The sequence below is a fragment of the Pteronotus mesoamericanus genome, unplaced genomic scaffold (genome assembly GCF_021234165.1).
Source record: "Pteronotus mesoamericanus isolate MK-2021 breed Mesoamerican mustached bat unplaced genomic scaffold, CSHL_Meso_final scaffold_651, whole genome shotgun sequence".
Classification (NCBI taxonomy): Eukaryota; Metazoa; Chordata; class Mammalia; order Chiroptera; family Mormoopidae; genus Pteronotus; species Pteronotus mesoamericanus.
This window is the reverse complement of record NW_026555325.1, coordinates 30,866,305-30,888,872: the sequence shown is the minus strand read 5'-3', so window position 1 is coordinate 30,888,872 and position 22,568 is coordinate 30,866,305. Positions and strand designations below refer to the sequence as shown.

Genomic DNA, 22,568 nt, shown 5'->3' with positions numbered 1-22,568 from the left:
GCCATGGTTAACAATTTTGGATTTATTAAAGCCAATGGCAAAGGAGTGACTTGTTAACCAGATTTCCAATTTTACAAAGAAGAAACTGATTATGTTTCTCTCTTACATCAATGTTTCTCTCCCCATCTCTCTCTCTCCCTTCTCCTCTCTCTAAAAATCAGTAAGCACCACCTCAGGTGAGAATTAAAAAAAAAGATATATAATGTAGGAAAGAAGGGAGGGAAACAAAGTGCTGCTGCTTTCTAAAAAAGGTTTATTTGTTTATTTTTAGAGAGAGGGGAAGGGAGGGAGACAAATGCTGATGTGCCCAGTAATTGAACCAGTGCCCTTTCAGTTCACAGGCTGGCACTCAATCCACTGAGCCACACCTGCCAGGGCTGATTCTTGAGCTTTAGGTTTAAGTAACTGCATAGGTGGTGGTCTTTGTCACAAGACCAGGAATCTAAAGGAAGATCAGTGAAAGTGCTTATGCTCAACATTATATATACTGAGTTTGAGGTGCCCATTAAACAATTAAATGGCTGTCAAATAAGCCTTTGATGAGAGCAGATGAAAATTTGGCAGTTATCAGCATACAGGTAGCCACTAAAGCCATGGGTGTGATGAGACTGTCCAAGGAGCATATGCAGAGTGAGAAGAGTTGTAGCACTTAAGTATTACAATATTTAAAAATGGAGAAGAACAATATGAACTGACACTCGAAATTCAAGATAGACTGGCCAGAGATAGGAAGAAAATACGATGGAAACAAAGTGAAACGAGTATTACAAGGAGGGAGATTAAGTAAGACAGGAATTGAAAGGATCCACTGGATTTTGTGACACGAAGCTGATCACACAGCAAGTGCTGTGTTCCAGCGGAATGGTAGAAGACAAACTGAAATGGTTGAGAAATGAATAGGAAGTAAATAAATAATATACTAAGTATAGCTAAGTTTCTAAAATTCCAAAAACACAGTGGATATTTCAATTCTGATGAGGACAGTCCAGTAAAGAGAAAGAGGATGAATTATAAGAATAATTTTTATCAAGAATAGAGATATCAGGAGTAACAAGGGGACACAAGAAAGATCTTGATCTTATTTTACACCACGTACATGTAAAATCCATGAACTTTCAGTTTGGAAGTACTAAAACAAGTTACTATGAAAAGAGAACATACCAATTCAATATCCACATCTACTCTAAATTTTAGTTACTTCTATGTAAACCAATATTTAAGAAACACTCTAAAATTATTTTAAAATAAATGTAATACTATTAAGATTTATGGGAAAAGAATCACCTACCCTTGGTCCTCTTCCTTTAATTTTCCTGCCAGACCTAGTAACTAAAAGTCGCCTCTGGTATGAAGCAGGCTGGGGATTAGGTGGATTACTAGAAGGAAGCGAAAATTAAAATACATTATTTTATAAAAATAAATCTGAGGAATACAGCTTTAATGATCTAAAGTAATAAATTTAAAATCTTATACATAATCAGTGGTTCTCAACCAGGTATGTTATCAATTCTTAGCAGGTATCTGGAAAAGGATGGGGACCTTTTTTTTCATTGTTGATGACTAAGCAGGGTGCTATTGGTACTAGGTGTCCAGGAGTCAGGAATACTAAAATCTTATAATGCGTGAGGACAAAGAACTATTCTACTCCTAAAATTCCAATTCTGTCCTGTTGAGAAACATCATTATATAATCATTACTAAGATAAAGTTAACTTCATAGTGCTAAGGAAGACCAACATGGGAGAGCTCAGAGTAGGCTCTATGCTGTTGAGAGAATAGTTTTAGAACTCTTATTCCAAAGTACCTTATTATTTTATGAAAAAATGTTCATTGGTAAAAAAACTATAGCAAAGTGTAATCAATGTGAATTAAGCTAGTTGAATTAGAATGACGTTTATATCACAGAAAACTGTTTTCAAATGAGTTAATATTGGTTAGCATTACCAATATCCATTTAAGTTATATTTGAAAAGTTTGTCTAAAGTAGCTCAAACATTTTCCCTTTAGTATTTCCTTCCTTAGAAACCTCCTTTTCTAATACATGAAGAAAAATAAAAGTCCAATCCATCAATATTAAAATAAGATTCTTGTCACATTTTTACTGTATTATAGAAGCATAGGGGGACTGCTCACAATTTTATTACTTTTATAATGTACATCTGATCATAAATAAGAGACTTCAATCTTTTATGTAGAAAAATTTTGAAAGTATCTGAACATATCAATTTTCATTATTAAAATTTCATAAATCACAAAAGAACAGCATTTTTTTTTTTTACCCATTAGAGAACTCAAAAAAGGTTTTTACTTGCTTAAAAGTTTAATGTATACAATTACACAGTAAAATACCTAGCTTTTAAATGGAACTGGTTTAGAATTCCACTTAAGATCATTTTGGCATTTGCAGTGCTTTTTTATTTTTTTAAAGAAAGTTTTCTCAAAATTCTGTTTGAATTAAGTCCATTTATCCTTTTTAGCTATGTGGTTAGCAAAAAGGAGCTTTATGACCATTATCCTATGAAAAGATTTCAATCTTGGGACAAACATCACCAATTAAATCTTGCCTAAATTAAGTAAACACTTTTTTAAGAAAAAAGGGATTATGGTAAAGATTGTAGAGCACTCTACAAGATATACTCATTTACATACCACTCTCTCTCTCTGTCTCTTTCTCTGTTTTTCCTTTCTTTCTCATCAGCTTTAGGAGGACTTTTTCTCATTAGAAATCTATTTTCAGGTATAGGAGGGATCTCTTCTGGACGGACAGTAGACTGGGGTTGTGCATCAAGATTTTCAGCCTCACTTTCACTAGATGCGCTTAATAAAAACACAAAGCAAGTTTCATTCAGTTATTAAGTGCCTACCACAAATATCCAATTGATGGTATTTTTTTCCTTTAAGATATCAATATATACTTATCCAGTACCCCCCAAAGATGCAGTTACATGGGAAAGATGCAATTCATTCCTGTGACACATTCAAAATTAAAACAAAATGTTTCCGTTGTCACATTCTCAAAAAATATTTCCCATTAAAAAGGATCTAAAATATGAAACTCCATGAACAATGTACTCTGATAAACTTACGATACTTTAAAATGGAGGTAAAGAAACTAGTTGCTTTAGAAGCAATAAGCATATAAAAACAAGTTTTAGTACAAACACATTATTTCAGACAAAAAAAAAAGAAAGTAAACACAATGGTATCTGCTTTCTATCCTTATGTGCTTGGAGGAGCAAAGGAAGTGAAAGACAACAGAGCAAGACAGACTGTTACAGAAAATAAGGATAACAATCATTGGCTTCCTGTAAGTCTCACTAAACCCATATTCGTTCCACAAATACAAACCTGTAAAACCAAAAGCATAATTTCATTGTGATCAACAAAATAAAATAAATTGAATGGTTTTGTTAAAAATGGAAATAAATATGACCCAAATTTCATCTACAGACTGCAGAATATCAAAACGGTTTTGTACTTCATGCTATGAAGTATTTCTATTATAATGTTCCCATATAATTGATCCAAAATCCCAAAAGATTTATAAATAGAAGGAAATTAGAATATAATGTTAATAATGAAAATAAAATTAAGACCTTTTCTTGCTTTTCTTGCGCTTCTTCTTTTCTTTCTTGTGTTTTCGGGAATTTTTCCTGTGTTTCTTTTTTCGTTTTTTTGATTTCTCTTCAGAAGCACTTTCAGAATCAGAAGAATCAGAAGAGGACTGAGAATCACTTGAGCTATCTGAGTCACTGGATGATGAGGAGGAGGAGGATGATGATTTATGCCTTTTCTTTTCTTCTTTCTTAGCTTTCATTAAAAAACAAAAAGGTTTTTTTGGTCAACACTTTTTAGACAAACTTTATAAGTGGAAAATTTATATTTTCTAAGTTCAGTATTTAACATCTAGTTCATCTAGCTATTTGAACTAAGGGTATAGGAAAGGAGTCAAGAGCCAGCATTAGAATCCCCATCTCCAGGACTTCCGGTCAAGATGGAGGTGTACATAGACGTGCTTTATCTCCTTGCGCAACCACAAGAATTACAACTAATCTCAAAACAAATAACACCCAGAACTGCCAGAAAATTGAACTGTATGGAAGTCCAACAACTAAGGATTTAAAGAAGCCACAGTCATACAGATGGGTAGGAGGGGCAGAGATGCAGAGTTGGGGCAGAGAGACCAGGAGACAAGGTTTGCTATGGAGAGGCAGAGGTGGCTGCAGAATAGGCAGTCTCACATTGACAACGGTAGATAAAAATTGGGAGGGATACCATGGGAATGAGCAATTCCAGCCCCAGGCCAGACTGCACAGCCCAAGGTTCCAGAGAGGGAAGATAAAGACCCATAACTTCTGGCTGTAAAAACCATTGGGGGTTGAGGTGGCAGAAGAAACTGCCAGTTTCTCAGGACAATTGGTTTAAAGGCCCCCCATGGACTTAGAACATACGCAAATCCATCCACTCTAGGGTTTACAATCAGGGCAATAGCTGGAAGGATGTGAACCACATACAGGAAGTGTGGGTGAACTGACAGGAAACTGGGCAAGTGCCAGCAAACCCTCCAGAAGCCAGGCAGCAGCACTGTCTCCTCTCCGAGCCCTCCCACACAGAGCCATAAAGCAGTGAAGGGGTCACCCTGCACTGGTGAATACCTAAGAATCTACCCCATACAACTGAACAGGTGTGCTAAAATAGGGAGTCAAAGCAGCTCTACCTAATGCACAGAAACAAACACAGGGAGGCTGCCAAATCGAGGAGACAAAGAAATATGGCCCAAATGAAAGAGTAGAATGAAACCCAGAAAAAGAACTAAACGAAATGGGGAGAGCCAACCTATCAGATGCAGAGTTCAAAATACTGGTGATCAGGATGCTCAGAGAACTCACTGAGTATGGCAACAACATAAAGGAAGAAATGAAGGTTACACTAAGTGAAGTAAAGAAAAATCCACAGGGAACCAGCAGTGAAGGGAAGGAAGGAGGGATTCAAATGAACAATTTGGAACATAAGGAAGAAATAAACATTCAACCAGAACAGAAAGAAGAAATAAGAATTCAAAAAAAATGAGGACAGTATAAGACAACTCTGGGACATCTCCAAAAGTGCCAACATCCGAATCATAAGGATGCCAGGAGAAAAGGAAGAGCAAGAAATCGAAAGCTTATTTTAAAAAATCATGAAAGAAAACCAATTTGGCAAATGAGATAGACAAACAAGTCCACGAAACATAGAGAGAGTTCCAAACCAGCTGGACGCAAAGAGGAACACACCAAGATAAATCATAATTAAAATGCCAAAAGTTAAAGATAAAGAGAGACTCTTAAAAGCAGCAAGAGAAAAAGCAGAGACTTACGTACAAAGGAGTTTCCTAAGACTATCAGCTGATTTCTCAAAAGAAACTTTATGGGCAAGAAGGGGCTGGAAAGAAGTATTCAAAGTCATGAAAGGCAAGGCCCTACAATGTAGATTACTCTATCCAGTAAAGCTGTCATTCAGAATTGAAGAGCAGATTAAAGTGCTTCCCAGACAAGTTAAAGTTAAAGGAGTTCATCATCACCAAGCCATTATTACATGAAATGTTATAGGGACTTATTTAAGAAAAAGATGACCAAAACTATAAACATTAAAATGGCAACAAATTCACAAGTGAAACTGAAAAAACAAACTAAGCAAACAACCAGAGCAGGAACAGAATCTAGATAGAGACATCATTTGGAGGATTATCAGCAGGAAGGGTGAAGGGGGAAAACAGGGGAAATGATGCAGGGATTAAGAATTATAACTGGCCCTAGCTGATGTGGCTCAGTGGATTGAGCGCCGGCCTGAAAACAAAAGGGTTGCCAGATCAATTCCGAGTCAGGGCACATGCCTGGGTTGTGGGCTAGATCCCCAGTAGGGGGCGAGTGAGAGGCAACAACACATTGATATTTCTCTCTCTGTCTTTCTCCCCCCCTTCTTCTCTGTCTAAAAAATAAATAAAAAACTTTAAAGGAAAAAAAGCATAATTGATAGGTACAAAATAGACAGGGGGGGGATGATAAGAATAGCATAGGAAATGAAAAAGTCAAAGAACTTGTATGCATGACCCATGAACTAAGGCAGGGGTAGTGCTGGAGGGAAGGTGGGTACTGGGCAGAGGGAGGCAAAAGGGGAATTATTGGGACAACTGTAAAGCATAATCAATAAAACATAATTAAAAAGAAAAGAAAAAAAAATCCAGATCTCCAGATTCATGGGTCAGAGTTCTATGTACTAAACCAAAGAATTTTAGAAAAGTAACAGGTAAATCTAAATCAATAAACCAAATTAATTTTATTAAACATTTGATAATACAGTTTTTAAAAAAACACAGAAGTAACATTTAAAAGCCCCAGATGCTAATGTGTAAGTGTTCAACTTTTTCTTTTATCAGGACTGCAGGTAGAAGGGACATACAAGAAAGAATAAAAAGTGGTATCTCATCAAAATAAAAAGCTACTTCATGGCTAAAGAAAACATAAACAAAATGAAAAGGGAACCAACCATATAGGAAAATATATTTTCAAATGATCTCCAAAATATATAAAGAACTCACACAATTTCACTCCAGGAAAACAAACAATCCAATTAAGAAGTGGGTCAAGGACCTGAATACACTTCTCCACGGAGGACATGCAGGGGGCCCAGAGACATATGAAAGGATGCTCAGCATCACTAGTCATCAGAGAAATGCAAATTAAAACCACAATGAAATACCACTTCACTATGGTCAGAATGGCCATCATAATCCAATCATCACACAACAGGTGCTGGTGAGGTTGTAGAGAAAAGGGAACCTTAGTACACTGTTGCTGGGAATGCAGACTGGTGCAGCCACTGTGGAAAACAGTATGGAATTTCCCTAGAAAACTAAAAATCGAACTGCCTTTAGACCTGGCAATTCCACTGCTGGGATTATACCCTAAGAATCTGGAAGCACCAATTCAAAAGAACCTGTGCACCCCAATGTTCGCAGCAGCATAGTTTATAACAGCCAAGTGCTGGAAGCAACCTAAGTGCCCATCAGTAAATCAATGGATCAAAAAACCATGGCACATTTACACAATGGAATACGACGCAGCAGAAAGAAAGGAGCTCCTACCCTTTGCCACAGCATGGATGGATCTGGAGATCCATATTATGTTAGAGAAATAAGCCAGGCAGTGAAAGACAAATATCAAATGATTTCACCTACAAGAGGAACCTAATCAACAAAACAAGCAAGCAAGCAAAATATAACCAGAGACGTTGAAAAATAAAGGGCAAACTGACAGTAACCAGAGGGGAAGGGGGAAAAATAAGGGAAGGGTCGTGAAGGAACGCGTATACATGGATAAAGCGAAAGACGGTAGGATCAAGGGTGGGAGGCAGGGATGGGTGTGGCAGGGGGAGCGATGGGGGGAAAATGGAGACAACTGTACTTGAACAATAATAAAAAAAAAGACTGCAGGTAGAACTGGGGGAGAGAAATAGCAAGAAAAAAAAAACACTTTGCATGAATGTGGGAAGATAAGGAACACGATTCCATTAGCATGGGCTTCTTAGTCATTAGCCACTAGTGGTGGCTTCTTCAGTCAGTTGTGCTCAGGACAATGGATATATCAAGTGTGAGATGTCTGAGACAAATGTAATCTCTGCCTGGAATTTGAGATCCCCACGATGTTGCTGCTGTACAAGCCATGCTACTTTGTGTCCTGTATCATTTCTTAAAGGTAAATAAACTTCTGAGTAAAGCCTATCTTGTCCCATGAGTTCAACTGTTAATCTGAACACAAGACCACAAGTTGTTGGTGAGGCAGAGTGGGTGTGTAAATATGTATAACCTGAAAAATCAACTTATGTATACTAAAAACCTGAGGGATATTAGGAGGTAGGTGGGACTACCCAGACTTAAAGAAAGCTAAGGGGAAGAAAATAAATTCATAGTGAAAAAAAATATATATATATATATGTATATGTATATGTGTGTGTGTGTGTGTGTGTGTGTGTATATATATATGACTCTAAATAAAAATATCTCAGACCACATGATATGAAAGCAAAATAAAAATATTCCACATAAGTACAAAACATAGCTGTTAAAATTACTTGACAAAATATAGTAATGCTTTACCCCATGATTAACAAAGTTTTATTCACCAGTTTCAACTTTTCTATTTATTTTGCATTGGGATTCTTTCCTGTCAGAAATATTCTGCCATTTGTTTCTTTAAAAGCAAACCCATTCTCCCCACCAAATGTATTAAATATATTTCAAACCAGCATTATTTAGTTTACATATCATTTGTCAAGAAAACATCTGAGTGAAACAAGATATCACAATAATATGGAAGGCTAGAAAAAGATTATATCCATTTTTATGGTAATATAGTCTGCCTGAGTATCATGAAAACTATAAGAGGAAAAGAAACTGTTTTGGAAAGATGCATTGGAAGACAGCTTTGAAAGTGCTAAGGTTGAAATGGTTCCCTGCTTTCAATATTTGTCAGCATTGTTTTAAGTGAAATTTAATTTATGTGCCCTTTTCTTATGTGTTTGTTACAGAAAAACATTAGAAAAGACTATTATTGAAAAAGAAATGACAGTAAAGAGGATGAGCCCTGACTGGTGGAACTCAGTGAATTGAGTGCCAGCCTGCAAACCAAAGGGTCGACAGTTCGATTCCCAGTCAGGGCATACACCTGGCTTGCAGGTCAGGTCCCCATTAGAAGGTACACAGAGGCAACCATACGTTGATGTTTCTCTCCCTCTTTTTTTCCCTCCCTTCCCTTCTCTCTAAAAACAAATAAAATCGTCAAAAAAAAGGAGATGAGTAAAAAGGCAAAAATTAGAGACATGACAATATCGGTATTAGATTACACTCTATTAGTAGAATGTAGCTTTAGTTTCAAAATCGGTTATCCAAAATTTATGACTTAGGAACACTGTGAATCTGACTGAAATTTTATCTTTCTCAAATCAACAAGTATGTTGAAGGAATTAGTATCAGACATATACGCAACATGATGCCAAGACATGAAGAGAAAGAACTGTAGAGTATATGGGGAAGCTCCACAGAGAATTTTTTAAGACATGCACTCTGCCCTCAGAGTTCCCAATCCATTTGGAAAATAAGACTGACAAATGTGAACTGAATAGCAAACAGCATCAGAAAATATATGTTTAATAAATTTTCTAGAAACTCTGACTATAAATTGTATCTGTGGTGGGAATGCAGACTGGTGCAGCCACTGTGGAAAGCAGTGTGGAATTTCCTCAAAAAGCTGAAAATGGAACTGCCTTTTGATCCAGTGATTCCCCTGCTGGGACTATACCCTAAGAATCCCAAAACGCCAATACAAAAGAACCTATGCACCCCAATGTTCATAGCAGCACAATTTACAACAGCCAAGTGTTGGAAGCAACCTAAATGCCCATCAGTAGATGACTGGATCAAAAAATTATGGTACATATACACAATGGAATACTACGCAGCAGAAAGAAAAAAAGAACTACTAAACTTCGCGACAGCATGGATGGAACTGGAGAGCATTATGCTAAGTGAAATAAGCCAGGGGGCGAAAGACAAATACCATACGATCTCACCTATAAGCGGAACCTAACCAACAATACAAAGATGCCAGGAAAATAAGACCAGCAACACTGAAAGGAAAAGAAATCAACAGAGACAAGAGGGAAGGGGGGGGGGGCAGGGAAAAGGAAGGGAAGGGGAAAGTCAAGGAACATATAGCAAGGACTCATGGACAAAACCAAAGGGGAAGAGCTGAGGGAGGGAAGGAGGGAGGGGGCAAGGGAAAGTGGTGGGGGGGAGGCAGAGACAAATGTATTTGAAAAAATAAAATAAAATAAAAATAAAATAAAATACCATATGTGCAATAAAAAATTAATTCACAGTTGTAATAAATATTTGTATTGAAAAATACAAAAAAATAAATAAATATCAAGTTGTGATAAACTCAGCTTACTTACTGATGAGGAATACCGTGTGGTCTTTATTCAGTTTTTAATAGCAGATCTTTTTAATGATTGCTTAACATTAATTTGGATGGAGAAAATACACCAAATCTTTTTAGACTCTTAGGATCCATACCCAAGGGGGACCTCTAGTATGATTTATAAATGGAAATAAAAATACCTGAGCCTCTGTTATTTGCACTTCAGAATATCTGAAGCATATCTATGCATTCATTATTGTCACACACAAGACTTTGTATTAACAAAACTCTCTACTATTTTGGTAGGCCTGTACTATTCTGTTCTTTTCCTGGTCTAATAATCTCTAATAATACTTAGTATTGATTTAAACTAGAAAAAAAAAATTGTATCTGAATTTAGGGGTATGGTCAACAAGGACAAAAGTAAAGTAGAAATGCTTTGTAAAATTAGTTCTGTTACACAACTTATGTTCTCCTATAAATCACTGTATTATGAAAAACTGCACAATAAAACCACATGGCTTACGGAAAGAATGAAACTGGGGCACATAATTCAAAAACTTCAGTGACACATTTTTTAAAAAAGAGAAAACTGGTAAAATTGCAGCAGTTTTACACGTGTTAAATGGCTAATAAATAAATAAATAAATAAATAAGACAATAATGTACTTTATTTTGTAAAAGACCTGGCATTTGCTCGTGGAAGTAAACGTCATAAGGGCTGTAGCTTGAGAGTTAATATAAAGTAGTGGAAAAAGAGTGATCTGAAAATCTGATGGAAAGTTTCAGCAGATTGTGCTTAGGTGTCACTCATAACAGAAGTGAAAAACTGACGTAGCTTAACAGATGTTTCAGGTGTGTGTATGTGTGATTTTGGTGTATTCCCATGGAGCTGTTTAGCTGGATATAATTTTCTGCATTCATTTAGTGTTTCTCGTAGACAAGATCATGCACAGGCAAAGCTGAAATTTGTGTTATGTTCAAATTGATTTCTAATATATCAATCAAATGGAACCAATGTATGTTTTCAAAATAAGCATTACTGTTATTAGGATTAGAAATAGGGTCAGGAAAATGTAGTGAGAATATCTGTAGAGTGGCCAGGAACCTCTGGAGGATGACATGGTAGTTTTCAATTTATCTCCCATATACTCTATTTCATGCTGGAGAACCAACTCAGAAATACCAATGGGTGCATGTTTTTAAAAGCCTTAACGAAAGCTCTCTCCAGACAAAGGATGGGAAAAAGGATAATTCTGCCAGGCAAAAAAAAATTATTACCAATGCCTGCTCTACTCTAAGCAAATACAAGGAAAAGAAAAGATCACTCACTCCCTCTTAGCTATGTCAGCAGAGGCGAAGTAGAGAACTTGAATTTCCAATACTCCGTAATGCTCCCCTACGCCCCTGTCGGAGTGATGTCAGTGGGCACCAAGGAGGAAGCCTACCGCAGGACTGGAAAATGGCATGGATTTCAGAAAGAAGGAAGCGAAAGAAAGGGACTGCTTAAAACATATGAGGTCCTGGGCAGACCCCCAAGTGAAAATGACCAGAACTAATACAGCAAAAGGTTTGAGAATTAAACTAGTGTTGAATATACTAGTGTTGAATCAAGATTTTCAGCAGGGCCCCTGGGGAGCACACAAATGAAGCAAACCAGAAAGAGCACTTGCAAGGGCTCTGAAAACTGAATTATCACTGAAACCACAGTCCACAAAACTAGGCCAGGACCTACATGCTAAACCTAAATATGGTGATTGCCTGATAAAATAGAAAATATAAACAAAATCCAGAGTCTTATAATCCCCTAAATATCCAGGATACAGAAAAAACAAACAAAAAATCAGTAATAATACCAAGAACCAAGAAAATCACAACTTAGTAAGAAAATACAATAAAAAAATGCCAACACCCAGAAGACTCAGGTGTTAAAACTGACAAGGATTTTAAAGTCATCTTAAAAATGCTTCCATATGCAATTAATACTCTTTAAGCAAATGAGTAAAAGTAAAAACTTCTCTCAGGAATAAAGAAGATATAAAGTGTCAAATGGAATTTTAGAAAGGAAACATAAAAATCTACTAAACTTGCTTAGTGGAGCAAGTTTATAGCAGAGTGGAGATGACAGAGCGAAGTGTCAGTGAATCAGAAGATAGACCAACAGAAATTATCCAACCTGAGTATCAGAAAAATATAAAGAAACAAAAAATTAGCATAGCCTGAGAAAACTGTAGAATAAACAAAAGATCAAACATTTGTCTTATTAGAATCCAAGAAGGAGAAAAGGTTTAAAACTGAAAAAAGTAAAATAAAATGGCAGAAAATTTCCCACAGCTGGCCCAATCTACAGACCTACATACTCAAGAGGTTAAGCAAACCTAAAAAAGGATAAACTCTAGGTAACCCACCCCAAGACACATCAAAATCAAGTTTCTGAAAACTAAAGACAAAAAATATATATATGCAAAGCACAGAGAAACAGTAAGTTATCTAAAAGGGAACAATGATTTGGAAGACAAAAGACCTCTCCTCTGAAACCAGAAAGTCCAGAAGAAAGTGGCATAATGCTTCTTCATGTGCTGAATAATCAACCCCGATTCTTATACACAGTGAAAATATCCATCAAATGAAAACTAAATAAAGACTTTTTCATAAAGCTAAGATAATTTGTTACCAGCAGACCTACCTACCCTTAAAAAGTAGCTAAAGAAAGTTTTCCAAATAGAAAAGAAATAACAGAAGGACTGAAATTTCAGAAAGGAAGAACAACAGAATGAGTAAAAATGGGGGCAGAGGGCAGCAATTAGCAATAAACTAATACAAAAATAGTTATAAATGTTTCTGAGAAATGCTAACAATAATCACCAGATTAAAACTAGCTTTTAAAAAAACCTATTAGGTTGGCAAAGATTAACAAGTTTATATGTGGCTCTGCAAAGGGTATAAATTTATTTTCCTATATTCTAGTAGCAATGGCTACTAACATTAAAAATGCATGATTTATAATCTGTTAATTCCATTTCTAAAAATTTATCTTAACATAATCAACATTCACATACATGTAGAATAATGTACAAAATTTGGAAATGGGAACTGATGGAGAGAGATGGGAAGAATTTTTACTGACTCCTTTTATGCTTCTTAAATTTTGAACCAAATGAATATATTAAAATTAAAAATACAAATTTTAAAACTTCCATGTATGACAACTATTCCCATCCCTTCCTCCAACCCTCTCTCCTCCTCTGCCTAGCCTCTTATACAAAATCTATTTCAAAGTATCTTACAACCCTAAGTATCCTTAAGGCAAAATGAAACAGTACTAAAAGCAAAACCTCAATGCACATTAAAATGGATGAAAAGGAATTATAAACAGTAATACTATCAATTCTTGGGCCATTTATGGTTAGTTTAGAATTATGTAGTTTGCTTATCACTACGTAAAATAATTTCCCAAACCTGTTCACTTCCCCTTTGAGGGGAAGCTAGGATAGGATGTGGTTCAATCCTATTAGGTATTGACTTTACTAAAAATAAACCAACTCCAGAACATTTTACTTGTAAAAATCTAAGGTAAGAAAATACTGCCTCAAACCAATATATTTTTACTAGCCAATCTAGCCTCAATAAATTCAAAATAAATTAAAAAAAAAGAAAATGCTGCCTAACATTTTTAGTTGAGATCTATAGATTTTATATCAATGGATTTCTTTTTCTTTTTTATCCTTACCCAAGGACAGGCTCACTAATTTTAGAGAGAGGGGAAGGGAGGGAGAAAGAAAGGGTGAGAAACATTGGTGCAAGAAACATTAATTGGTGGCCTCTCATAGGTGCCCTGACTGAGGACTGAACCCGCAACCTAAGCATGTGCCCTGACTGGGAAGCAAACCTGAAGACTTTTAGGTTTGTGGGGCAATGCCTGACCAGCAGAGACACATTGGCCAGGACATACACCAATATATTTCATATGAAATCTTTATAATGAAAATTTCTGGGACATTATGAAAATAAATTTTGAAATAAAGAACAGAAGTATTCCTAAAATAGGTCTCCTTTAGGATTTCCATTCCACAGTTCTGGTCTCCTCTTTTAAACAATTTCTTACTATTTTCTAGTAAAAGTACCATCACAACTCAATCTCTTAGTAAGGACACTGAAATGGGTCTCAGACAAGATAGAAACGAGTCTCTGGTGTTCTCCAATGTCTCCCAAGTACAAGATTCACTAACTGCGTCCTCTACTGTGTTCTTCTTTCTGTACTACCTGTCAAGCAATCTGTTTCCTACCACACATGTGCAAAATTTCTGCTCACATAACTATTTATTTATTGCCATGTTGCCACAATTCTGAACTAGTGTTACTGTGTACTCTGTAATATAGCAATGACTCCGTCTCTTGTTGCAGAGATGGTGGACAGGCATCTCTTAGTAACTGAACTCTGAAGATACCAGCATTCCTTGAGGTCATGCCAACTCCTGAAAATATAGGAACTACTTTAATCTAGGTAGCGGTATCATTCTCTGGAGCTCTGTGTTCTACGCTCCACTATGCCCCTTGAAAGCCTCAGGGATATAGTTTTTATTAGCCTCCAGTGTTCTACCTCAGCATCTGTAGGAAGGTTCTTCTCTTTGAATCTGAACCTTCTCAAGTACATTCAAATAGCCACAAAAAGCAGAACTGCCAATCTTGCAACAGCAAAAGGGAGAAAGGCCCAAGAAGATTGTCCAGACTCACCAAGACCAATTTGAGGTGGGCCCAGACAGTCAGATTTCTTCAGAAGTCTTTTTGTTTTCTTTCAGGAAGTTAGAAAAAGGAAAAAAAAAGATTCTGCATTTATTTCTTTTTAAACTGGGGTATTAATCTCTCAAACAAGGTTTTAAATGTAAGCTTTCTGACTATTCCCAATTTAAAATTGTAAGGAGGCCATGAAACTTAAAAACTAAATGTAAGACACAGCTCTGCCTTAAAAAAAGATTTACATAGATGTATGACAAAGTCCACTCTGACCAATGTTATGAATGGTAATTGAAGGTCTATAAATCACAGGTGCCAAACTGTGTGACCTCAAACGAAGATGTTTTCTACTTTTCCACAGTGTTATCCTGAATCATAGGCATGGGAGGTATGGCTAGAAACAAATCTGACCTCTTCAGGAACTACTGAGCAGACCCTAATAAAGGGCAAATTTTCCTCAACTGCTGAAACTGATAAGGGCAAGGTATGGTTCCTTAACATGAATTTGAGGAACACACACTGAGACACCATATCAACTTTTAGTAGAACTTCCTGGCCAGAACACCATGGGCAAAATTACCATTTCTCTCTTCAGGTGAAAATAAGGGTATAAATAATAGAGTGGCATTCATTAAAATTCTCATCCTTTCAGGAAATATTCAAACACTAACCTTTTAATACCAAAATAATCTTTACACCTAAATTACCAGAGTGTCTATGATAACTGTTTATGGTTTAAAATATAAGCTTTGTTTTATTACCTCAATATCCTTCTAAGTAAACCACAAAGCATTAACTTTTTAATTTGGTTTTAGTCTTCACCTGAGGATGGCTTTAATGATTTTAGGGAGAGAGAGAGGCACACACATGCGCGCGCACACACACAGATGTGAGAGAGAGAAACATCAATCAGTTGCTTCCTGGACACACGCCAACAGGAAATCAAATCCCACAATCTCTTGGAGTATGGAACAATGCTCCAACCACTGGACCACTGGGCCAGAGTAACATTCTTAACTTTTATAAGCAGAGAATGGATCATAGCATAGATACTTTAAAGACTACAAAATGTGAGCAGGAGGAAGAAAACCAGTTGCCAGCAGAGAATAAAAGATGAAGATTTCCTAGATGATATAGGAAAAAATATTATCTTAAAACGAAATATTCCAGTTGTACAAACAACACTCTGAAGGCTTAAGTATCAGTATGTTCAGGTTCTAAAATCTGCACACATTAATATAGATAGCTTTTTAGTTTTTTCTTTTTAAAACAATAATTAAGGTTATGAATGTCTTATCACCATGTTATATTCCTGAAGCTCATATATTAACTGTAATTAAAAAATAAATTGAAATTTTTTTTTTTTTTTTTTTACAAATTTAAGATACTCAGCAACACCTCATTCTTTATTGAATCTTCACAAACACAAGGCATGCATTAAACCTGTTGTTTGCAAATAAGGAACAGCCAGAGTCATGAATGCCAAGAAGTTATATACACAGTCCCACTATGAGCTGCAGCATATTTCTGCAGTAGTTTCTTTTTTAAAGATTTTTATTTATTTTTAAGAGAGAGGAAAGAAGGGAGAAAGAGAGGGAGAGAAACATCAACATGTAGCTGCCCCTTTCATGCCCCCTACTGCGGACCTGGCCCACAAGCCAGGCACCTGTCCTGACTGGCAACTCTTTGGTTTGCAGGCCAGCATTCAATCTACTGAAAGACACAAGCCAGGGCTCTGCCATGGTTTATGAGGTACATATTTGATATGACAGAGAAGAAAAGGAAATCATCAGAATCAAAATGGAATGCAGAGACAAAAAAATCAAATGTAAGACTTCTCTACCTTGGGTCTTTTAAAATTAAAACAGAACAAAATGTGCATATTTCTAAATGTTACAGAGGAAATCAGTATACCTAAAACTGGAGATCAGAATGTTCTACTTAGAGCAATAGGGAAAGAAATGTTAAAGAACAATGAATTAGCAACATAACAGTAAGAGCTCTAGATCTGAGGCCAGCATACTTGGGTGTGAGACCTCGTTCCCTGATGTGGTAAATATATCTTCATCTATAAAATAAGGGAAATAATGTTATAGGGCTACTGTAAGGATCACAGAACATTACAGATGACTCTCACCTTTGTTAATCATGAAAAACTAAGTATTGATGTTATTGGTCCCTAAACTAGGAAAGAACGGAAAGAAGAGCTAATTCAATATTTTATTGCTTTCTATACAATTTTTAAAGTAATCCCATTATTTTAGAGTGTCATACTCAATTATCTGTAATAAATATAGTAGTTACATAAACATATCACATGCAATTCATGAAGGGGAAATAATTTATTCCCCTAAAGTTTCCTAGTCTATGTTATTCTCTTCAATTGTCATCTTCGTTACACAGTCTCTTTCCTTAGAAAAGAATCTATTTTCCATTCTGTTTAGACAACTGAGTTTTTTTAAAAAAAGGTAAAAGCAGAAGGACAAATTACTGCAAACTAATAATAGTAAGTTAAGTGGTTCCATGGTAAATGAGAGCATGAAGACAAAACACATTTAAAAAACACAAGAATATATTCAAAACACAAAAACCTCTTATTTATATTCACTTCAGTGTGAATCATAAGTCAACTATTTAGAGTGTCTGCTTGTTTTGTATGCATAAGAATTATCAGAAATATGTACTTATTTCTTACCTTTAGATTTGGGAATTAGCTCTCCACAACTGAGTATCCGCACCTCAGCAAATGGTTTGCTAGCTGCATCTGTTTTCTGGTTTTCTATCTCCCTTACAACTTCTTGACCAGAAATTACTTGCCCAAAAACAACATGATGCCTAAAACAGTCAAGTAAAATTAATTAAATAAAAGCTTCTTATATTAATATCAACTTAAAGTAGGTATAAAATTAATTAAAATAATCTTTACCCATCTAAATGAGGAGTTGGTTTCGTTGTTCTTTTGGAAATCATCAGACAGAAGGATAAAAACAAAGTCAGAAAAAAACAAAGTTAGCATCTCTAAAAAGGAAAAGAAAATAACTGCATTGGAAACAAAGTTGCAAACAAATCATATATTAATATAATAGACTTTTATTACATTAACCTTAAGTAAAACAGAATGCAAGATGCTTTCCACATAATGAATTTTCAAAAACTTCAGCTTTATATAAAAGTTAATACCTAAACATTGTTGGAAATTTCTATGCATTTAAAGTTAATATTTTGGTGTTATTTCTAGCCATCCATGTTTCTTGCATATGACTGAGTTCTTACTGAATACTCATGGCTGTATAAAGTTCCACAGTCTGGACATGCTAGAAGTTGTCAAACCATTCCACTAGTTTATAGATTTAACAACAACGTTTTTAATCTTAGTATTTTATACAGTTAAAAGCACAGATCATCTTCTGATGGCCCTCACACATTTTCTGTTGAACCTGAACAGAGTTAATCCATACAGTATTTGTGAATTGTTAAATTACCTGCCAACACGTTTAAACTTTTGGATACTTTTATGTAAAAATCCAGATTACAGACCTTTTGGAAACCTGGAAGATGTGGCAGCCAGTACATGTAAATAATTGGCCAGCCTGAGAATCTCTGTCTTCTTTAATATAGAGATTAACAGTTTAGTTTCTTGTCCCAACAGTCTTTACTTATGTTACTTGCCTGAGACCTGTAGCCCTTGGAGTTTGTTATCACTGACATAAAGTAAACTTTATGCTGAAGAAAAAGATCTTGATTAAAACTTTGGAGAAAATCCCAAGAAAGTAAAAGTCCCTGTTTGCAAATGAAATAATTTTTTGAAATGTTTTCTTTCTCCATATCAACCCTAAAGCTTTGTCATGAAGAAGGCTGCTACTTGAGTAGCTAGCTACTGGGACATACAGGTACAATAAATCGAAGATAAGCATTGTATAAAATTTATTATTTTTAAAAAACTTTATCAAAGACAACATTAGAAATTTTGAAGAAGAAACATAATTTAAACTAACCTTTGGTTAAAGCACACACACTACTTAAAAAAAAAATCTAATGAACACACACATATATTTTTACAAGTTCATTTTAAAAATAACCTATTGTTTTCTTACTGTAACAGCTATGTTTACTTATACTTGCTAAAAGCACCTAGAAAAGTAAAAACCTAGGTGTACACCAGATATGTACTTGTATTACATTATTTTCAGTATATACATACACATATATATAATTTGCATCTAGATATATTCAATCCTCACTACACAGATTCCATATTTGCAAGTTCACATGCTCAACAGCATTTATTTGTAATCCCTAGAGCAATTTCACAGTATTTTCATTATTATTCTCAGAGTGGTAAAAAAGTATGATGAGGACATGGGAAAATGCACGGGTACGCTTGTACAGTGCTGGTGGAAACATAAAATGACGCAACCACTGTGGAAAACATTTTGACGGCTTCTGAAAAAGCTGAACGATAACCACATGATCCAGCAGTTCAGTGCCTAGGTATATATCCAAAAGAATTGAAAACAGGGACTCAAACAAATGTATGTATGCCAATGTCGTAAGCAAGACAATTCATAAAAATCAAAAGGCACAAACAACCCAATTCCCATCAAGAGATGAATATAGGTACAATGTGGTATGTATAGTGTAGTGACATTCAGCCATAAAAAGAATGAAGTTTTGATATATGCTACAATATGCATGAACCTTGAAAATGTGCTAAGTGAAATAATCCAGACACAAAAGGACAAATAATTGTATGATTCCAGTTACATAACTAGGATAGGAAAATTCATAGAGACAGAAAGTATAATAGAGGTTATCAGAGGCTGGAGACAAAGGGAAATGGTTAGTTGTGGGGGGACCTTGACCTGCAAAGTACCCTGGAGCCGCAGATGAAATAAATCTCCAACACACAATCTGTGTCGGGAGAAAAGGCTGGCCAATCCCTCAGAGGAGAAGGGCCCTGATCTCCTTTTTCCCTACGCTTTTACTGAGTTCAGCAGGTAAGGGAGTACATGGCATGCACGTAACAGCTCATCAATCAATGTCACTTAGTGTTGATCAAAGAATAGATATTGTTCAGAAGTAATAACTGCAAGAACATACGGGTCTCTTTAAATCAGGGTCTATTAGACAGCATGACGCTAGGTGATCAGGACAATCTTGTGCTTGGAAACTAAACATCCAGTGTACGTTAACTTGATTACCTAGAAGACATTATTCTTAGCAGGACAGGCTTCAAAAGAAATAATACATTATTTTTCTTCAGGCCTGATTTCCCAGCTGGGGCGGGGGGGTGGGAGGGGGGGCCCACCTGTGCCTGCATCAGTTCATGCTTGCTGGCCAGCACTCCTGGTCTTCCAGTTGAGACTTATAGGTCAGACCTTGCTCATGCAGGGCTACAGTCCCCGATAACAGGCAGGGCATTTCCCCCCAGTTAGTCTCTGGGATAATGAAATAGTTTTGGAAACAGTGGTGATAGTTACACAGCACTATAACTATAGTACCATGGAATCATACACTTACAAATGATTACAATGGCAAATTTTATGTTACCAAGATTTAAAATGATTTTAATTAAAAAATGAAGTTGTTTCTTTTCAAAAAACAGAATACAGAAGTAAAGAAGGGTTATCTAGAAATGGAAAGAGGTAAGGAGAAATCAACACAGGGAGGGAAGATTCAGAGAATATACTTGCAAGATTATGTGAACTTAACATAGGGACTTTGGTTAGCACAGGGAGAATTTTACCTAAAAAAGAAAAATTAATGATAACAGTGTTAAAGATCAGGGAAAATTGGCATTTACTGCTAGTAAGTAAAATATACTTCTTTTTTGAAGTCAATACAGCAATAAACACGGAAAGACTTAAAAAGGTATAAATATTTCAGTAAGTAAACTTCTAGCAACTTATATAAAAGAATAATAAAAATGCATTAAATAATAGGTACAATGTTCACTGCAGCAATCTGAAAAAAGGAAATCAAACCAAATGTTCAAAAATTAGGTCAATTATGTAAATAAAGCACAGTACATTTAAACAATGGATTAACATGTAGCTATTAAAATGTTAATTAATATTTAGTGACATGCAAAGAGATTTATATCTGAAAGTTGATTACAGAGTATATGCAACACTCTTCATACATTTTTATTAGAAAGATGCTCTGGGGATGGGATTGTTGTCTTTTTTATTTGTGTGATCTAATTTTTTGACAACAAACATGATAAAGTTGTTTACAATTAAAAAAATCATATAGACCCATATTTTACAGTATACAAGTGGGGCAAAAGTAGGTTTACAGTTGTGAGTACAAGTAACAGTTTATTGTTTTATTACTTATGAATTATTGTATCATTTTCCTTACAAACTGTAAACCTACTTTTATTTCACACTGCATACATATAATAAGAGTACACAGCTGCAAAAAGAGAAAGATATCTATGAACTGATATGGAGTGATTTCCAGGATACACTGTTAAGTACACTGTTATACACTGCATAAGAAAAAAGGGAAAATAACAAAATACATATATATCTGTGCTTATGCTTGAAAAAAAGGAATACAGGAAGATAAAACAGAAACTAATGAGGTTGGTTACTAGTATGAATGGATGGAAATGGGGTGAAAAAATAGGGAAATGGAATGATGAGTTAGGTGAAAGTGATACTTCAAGGGAATTCTTTTTGTTTTGACTTTTGGAATCATGTTAATGTTTTATAAACTAAAAAAAAAACAACATGGTAAAAGGGAGAACAAAATGAAATATAACCAGAAACAAATGAACCTAACACGTTTCGAGTCATGAAACTACATAAAATTCACACCAAAAATAATAATTCGAGTAAGTTTTAAACATGGTATTTTAACTACATAGGATAATGGGAGTCAGATTTTTCACTGTTGAAGAAGAGACTTACAAATATAAAATAGAGAACACTAGAATACACTGGTGCCGACAGATTAAGTTCTTCCAAGACCAGGAGAGTTTAAGGCTCTTGGAAGAGAAAGCAAATCTGTACCCACAGGACATGATAAAAAAAATATGCATTGCTGATAAGAGCCCTGGTCACAAATATTTTGTAGTCAGAATTGGAAAACATCAGCAGTATTGACTCTGGGGTTACAAATATATTTTAGTGAGTAGGCAAATTCACAAATACAGAATCTTTAAATAATGAGGATCGATTGTATTTAACTCTTTGTAATTAAGTAATTTATGAAGACACACTGTATGTAAATACCCTGTTCCTTACTACATATGCCCTCTAAATTTACCACCTATAGATAACTCCTTCATGAATCAATTATTACTGAAATAAATGCAAAATGGTGATTTTCCTACTCCAGCATTCCTTTTACATTTATGACCTGACATTCTACTATGAAACAGCTTTTGTTTTTCCCATTACTCACTTATTTTTTGTATCTATACGGGCTCCTGGATTTCTGTTTTATTTAATAATCTGATACTACCATTACTTTGATGGTCAAACTGTCCTACTACGACCAGTGGGAACACCACCCCTTCAAGCTGGCTCTGGTGTCTTCTTGACCAGTTTTCATCATTTGTAAACTTCAGCACTACAGTTCAACTCCCCTTTCAATAAATATTCCCTTTTTCAACAATTCTTTGTTCTCTCTCCTTCAAAAATTCTCCCCCTTAAGGATCCCTCCTCTATTTATTAGGGATCAAAGCCATGCACACAGAGAAAGACACACCAAAAGAAGAATGTTTTAAGCCATCAGATTATAAAAACTTACATGAAAAACTGTGAACCATTTGTATCCTTTCCTCTGTTGGCCATTGATAAGAGAAATTCCTTGTTGTGCTTGACAGCAAAACTCTCATCTATAGAGAAGCAAAGCTTTCAGTTATATA

At 35.4% G+C, this 22,568-nt stretch overlaps 1 protein-coding gene across 5 annotated transcripts in view; it reads right to left on the bottom strand.

Moving 5' to 3' along the window:
• PPIG (peptidylprolyl isomerase G) overlaps positions 1 to 22,568 on the bottom strand; it is a 47,452-nt gene that overhangs the window by 6,663 nt on the left and 18,221 nt on the right. For all 5 annotated transcript variants that reach the window (XM_054562654.1, XM_054562652.1, XM_054562657.1 and 2 more), the window contains 6 exons: positions 22,451 to 22,538; positions 17,616 to 17,645; positions 17,385 to 17,524; positions 3,596 to 3,809; positions 2,649 to 2,816; positions 1,289 to 1,376 (listed from right to left, as the gene is read on the bottom strand). In XM_054562654.1, coding sequence (XP_054418629.1) covers positions 1,289 to 1,376; positions 2,649 to 2,816; positions 3,596 to 3,809; positions 17,385 to 17,524; positions 17,616 to 17,645; positions 22,451 to 22,538 — 728 coding nt within the window. The remainder of the gene's footprint in view (positions 1 to 1,288; positions 1,377 to 2,648; positions 2,817 to 3,595; positions 3,810 to 17,384; positions 17,525 to 17,615; positions 17,646 to 22,450; positions 22,539 to 22,568) is intronic.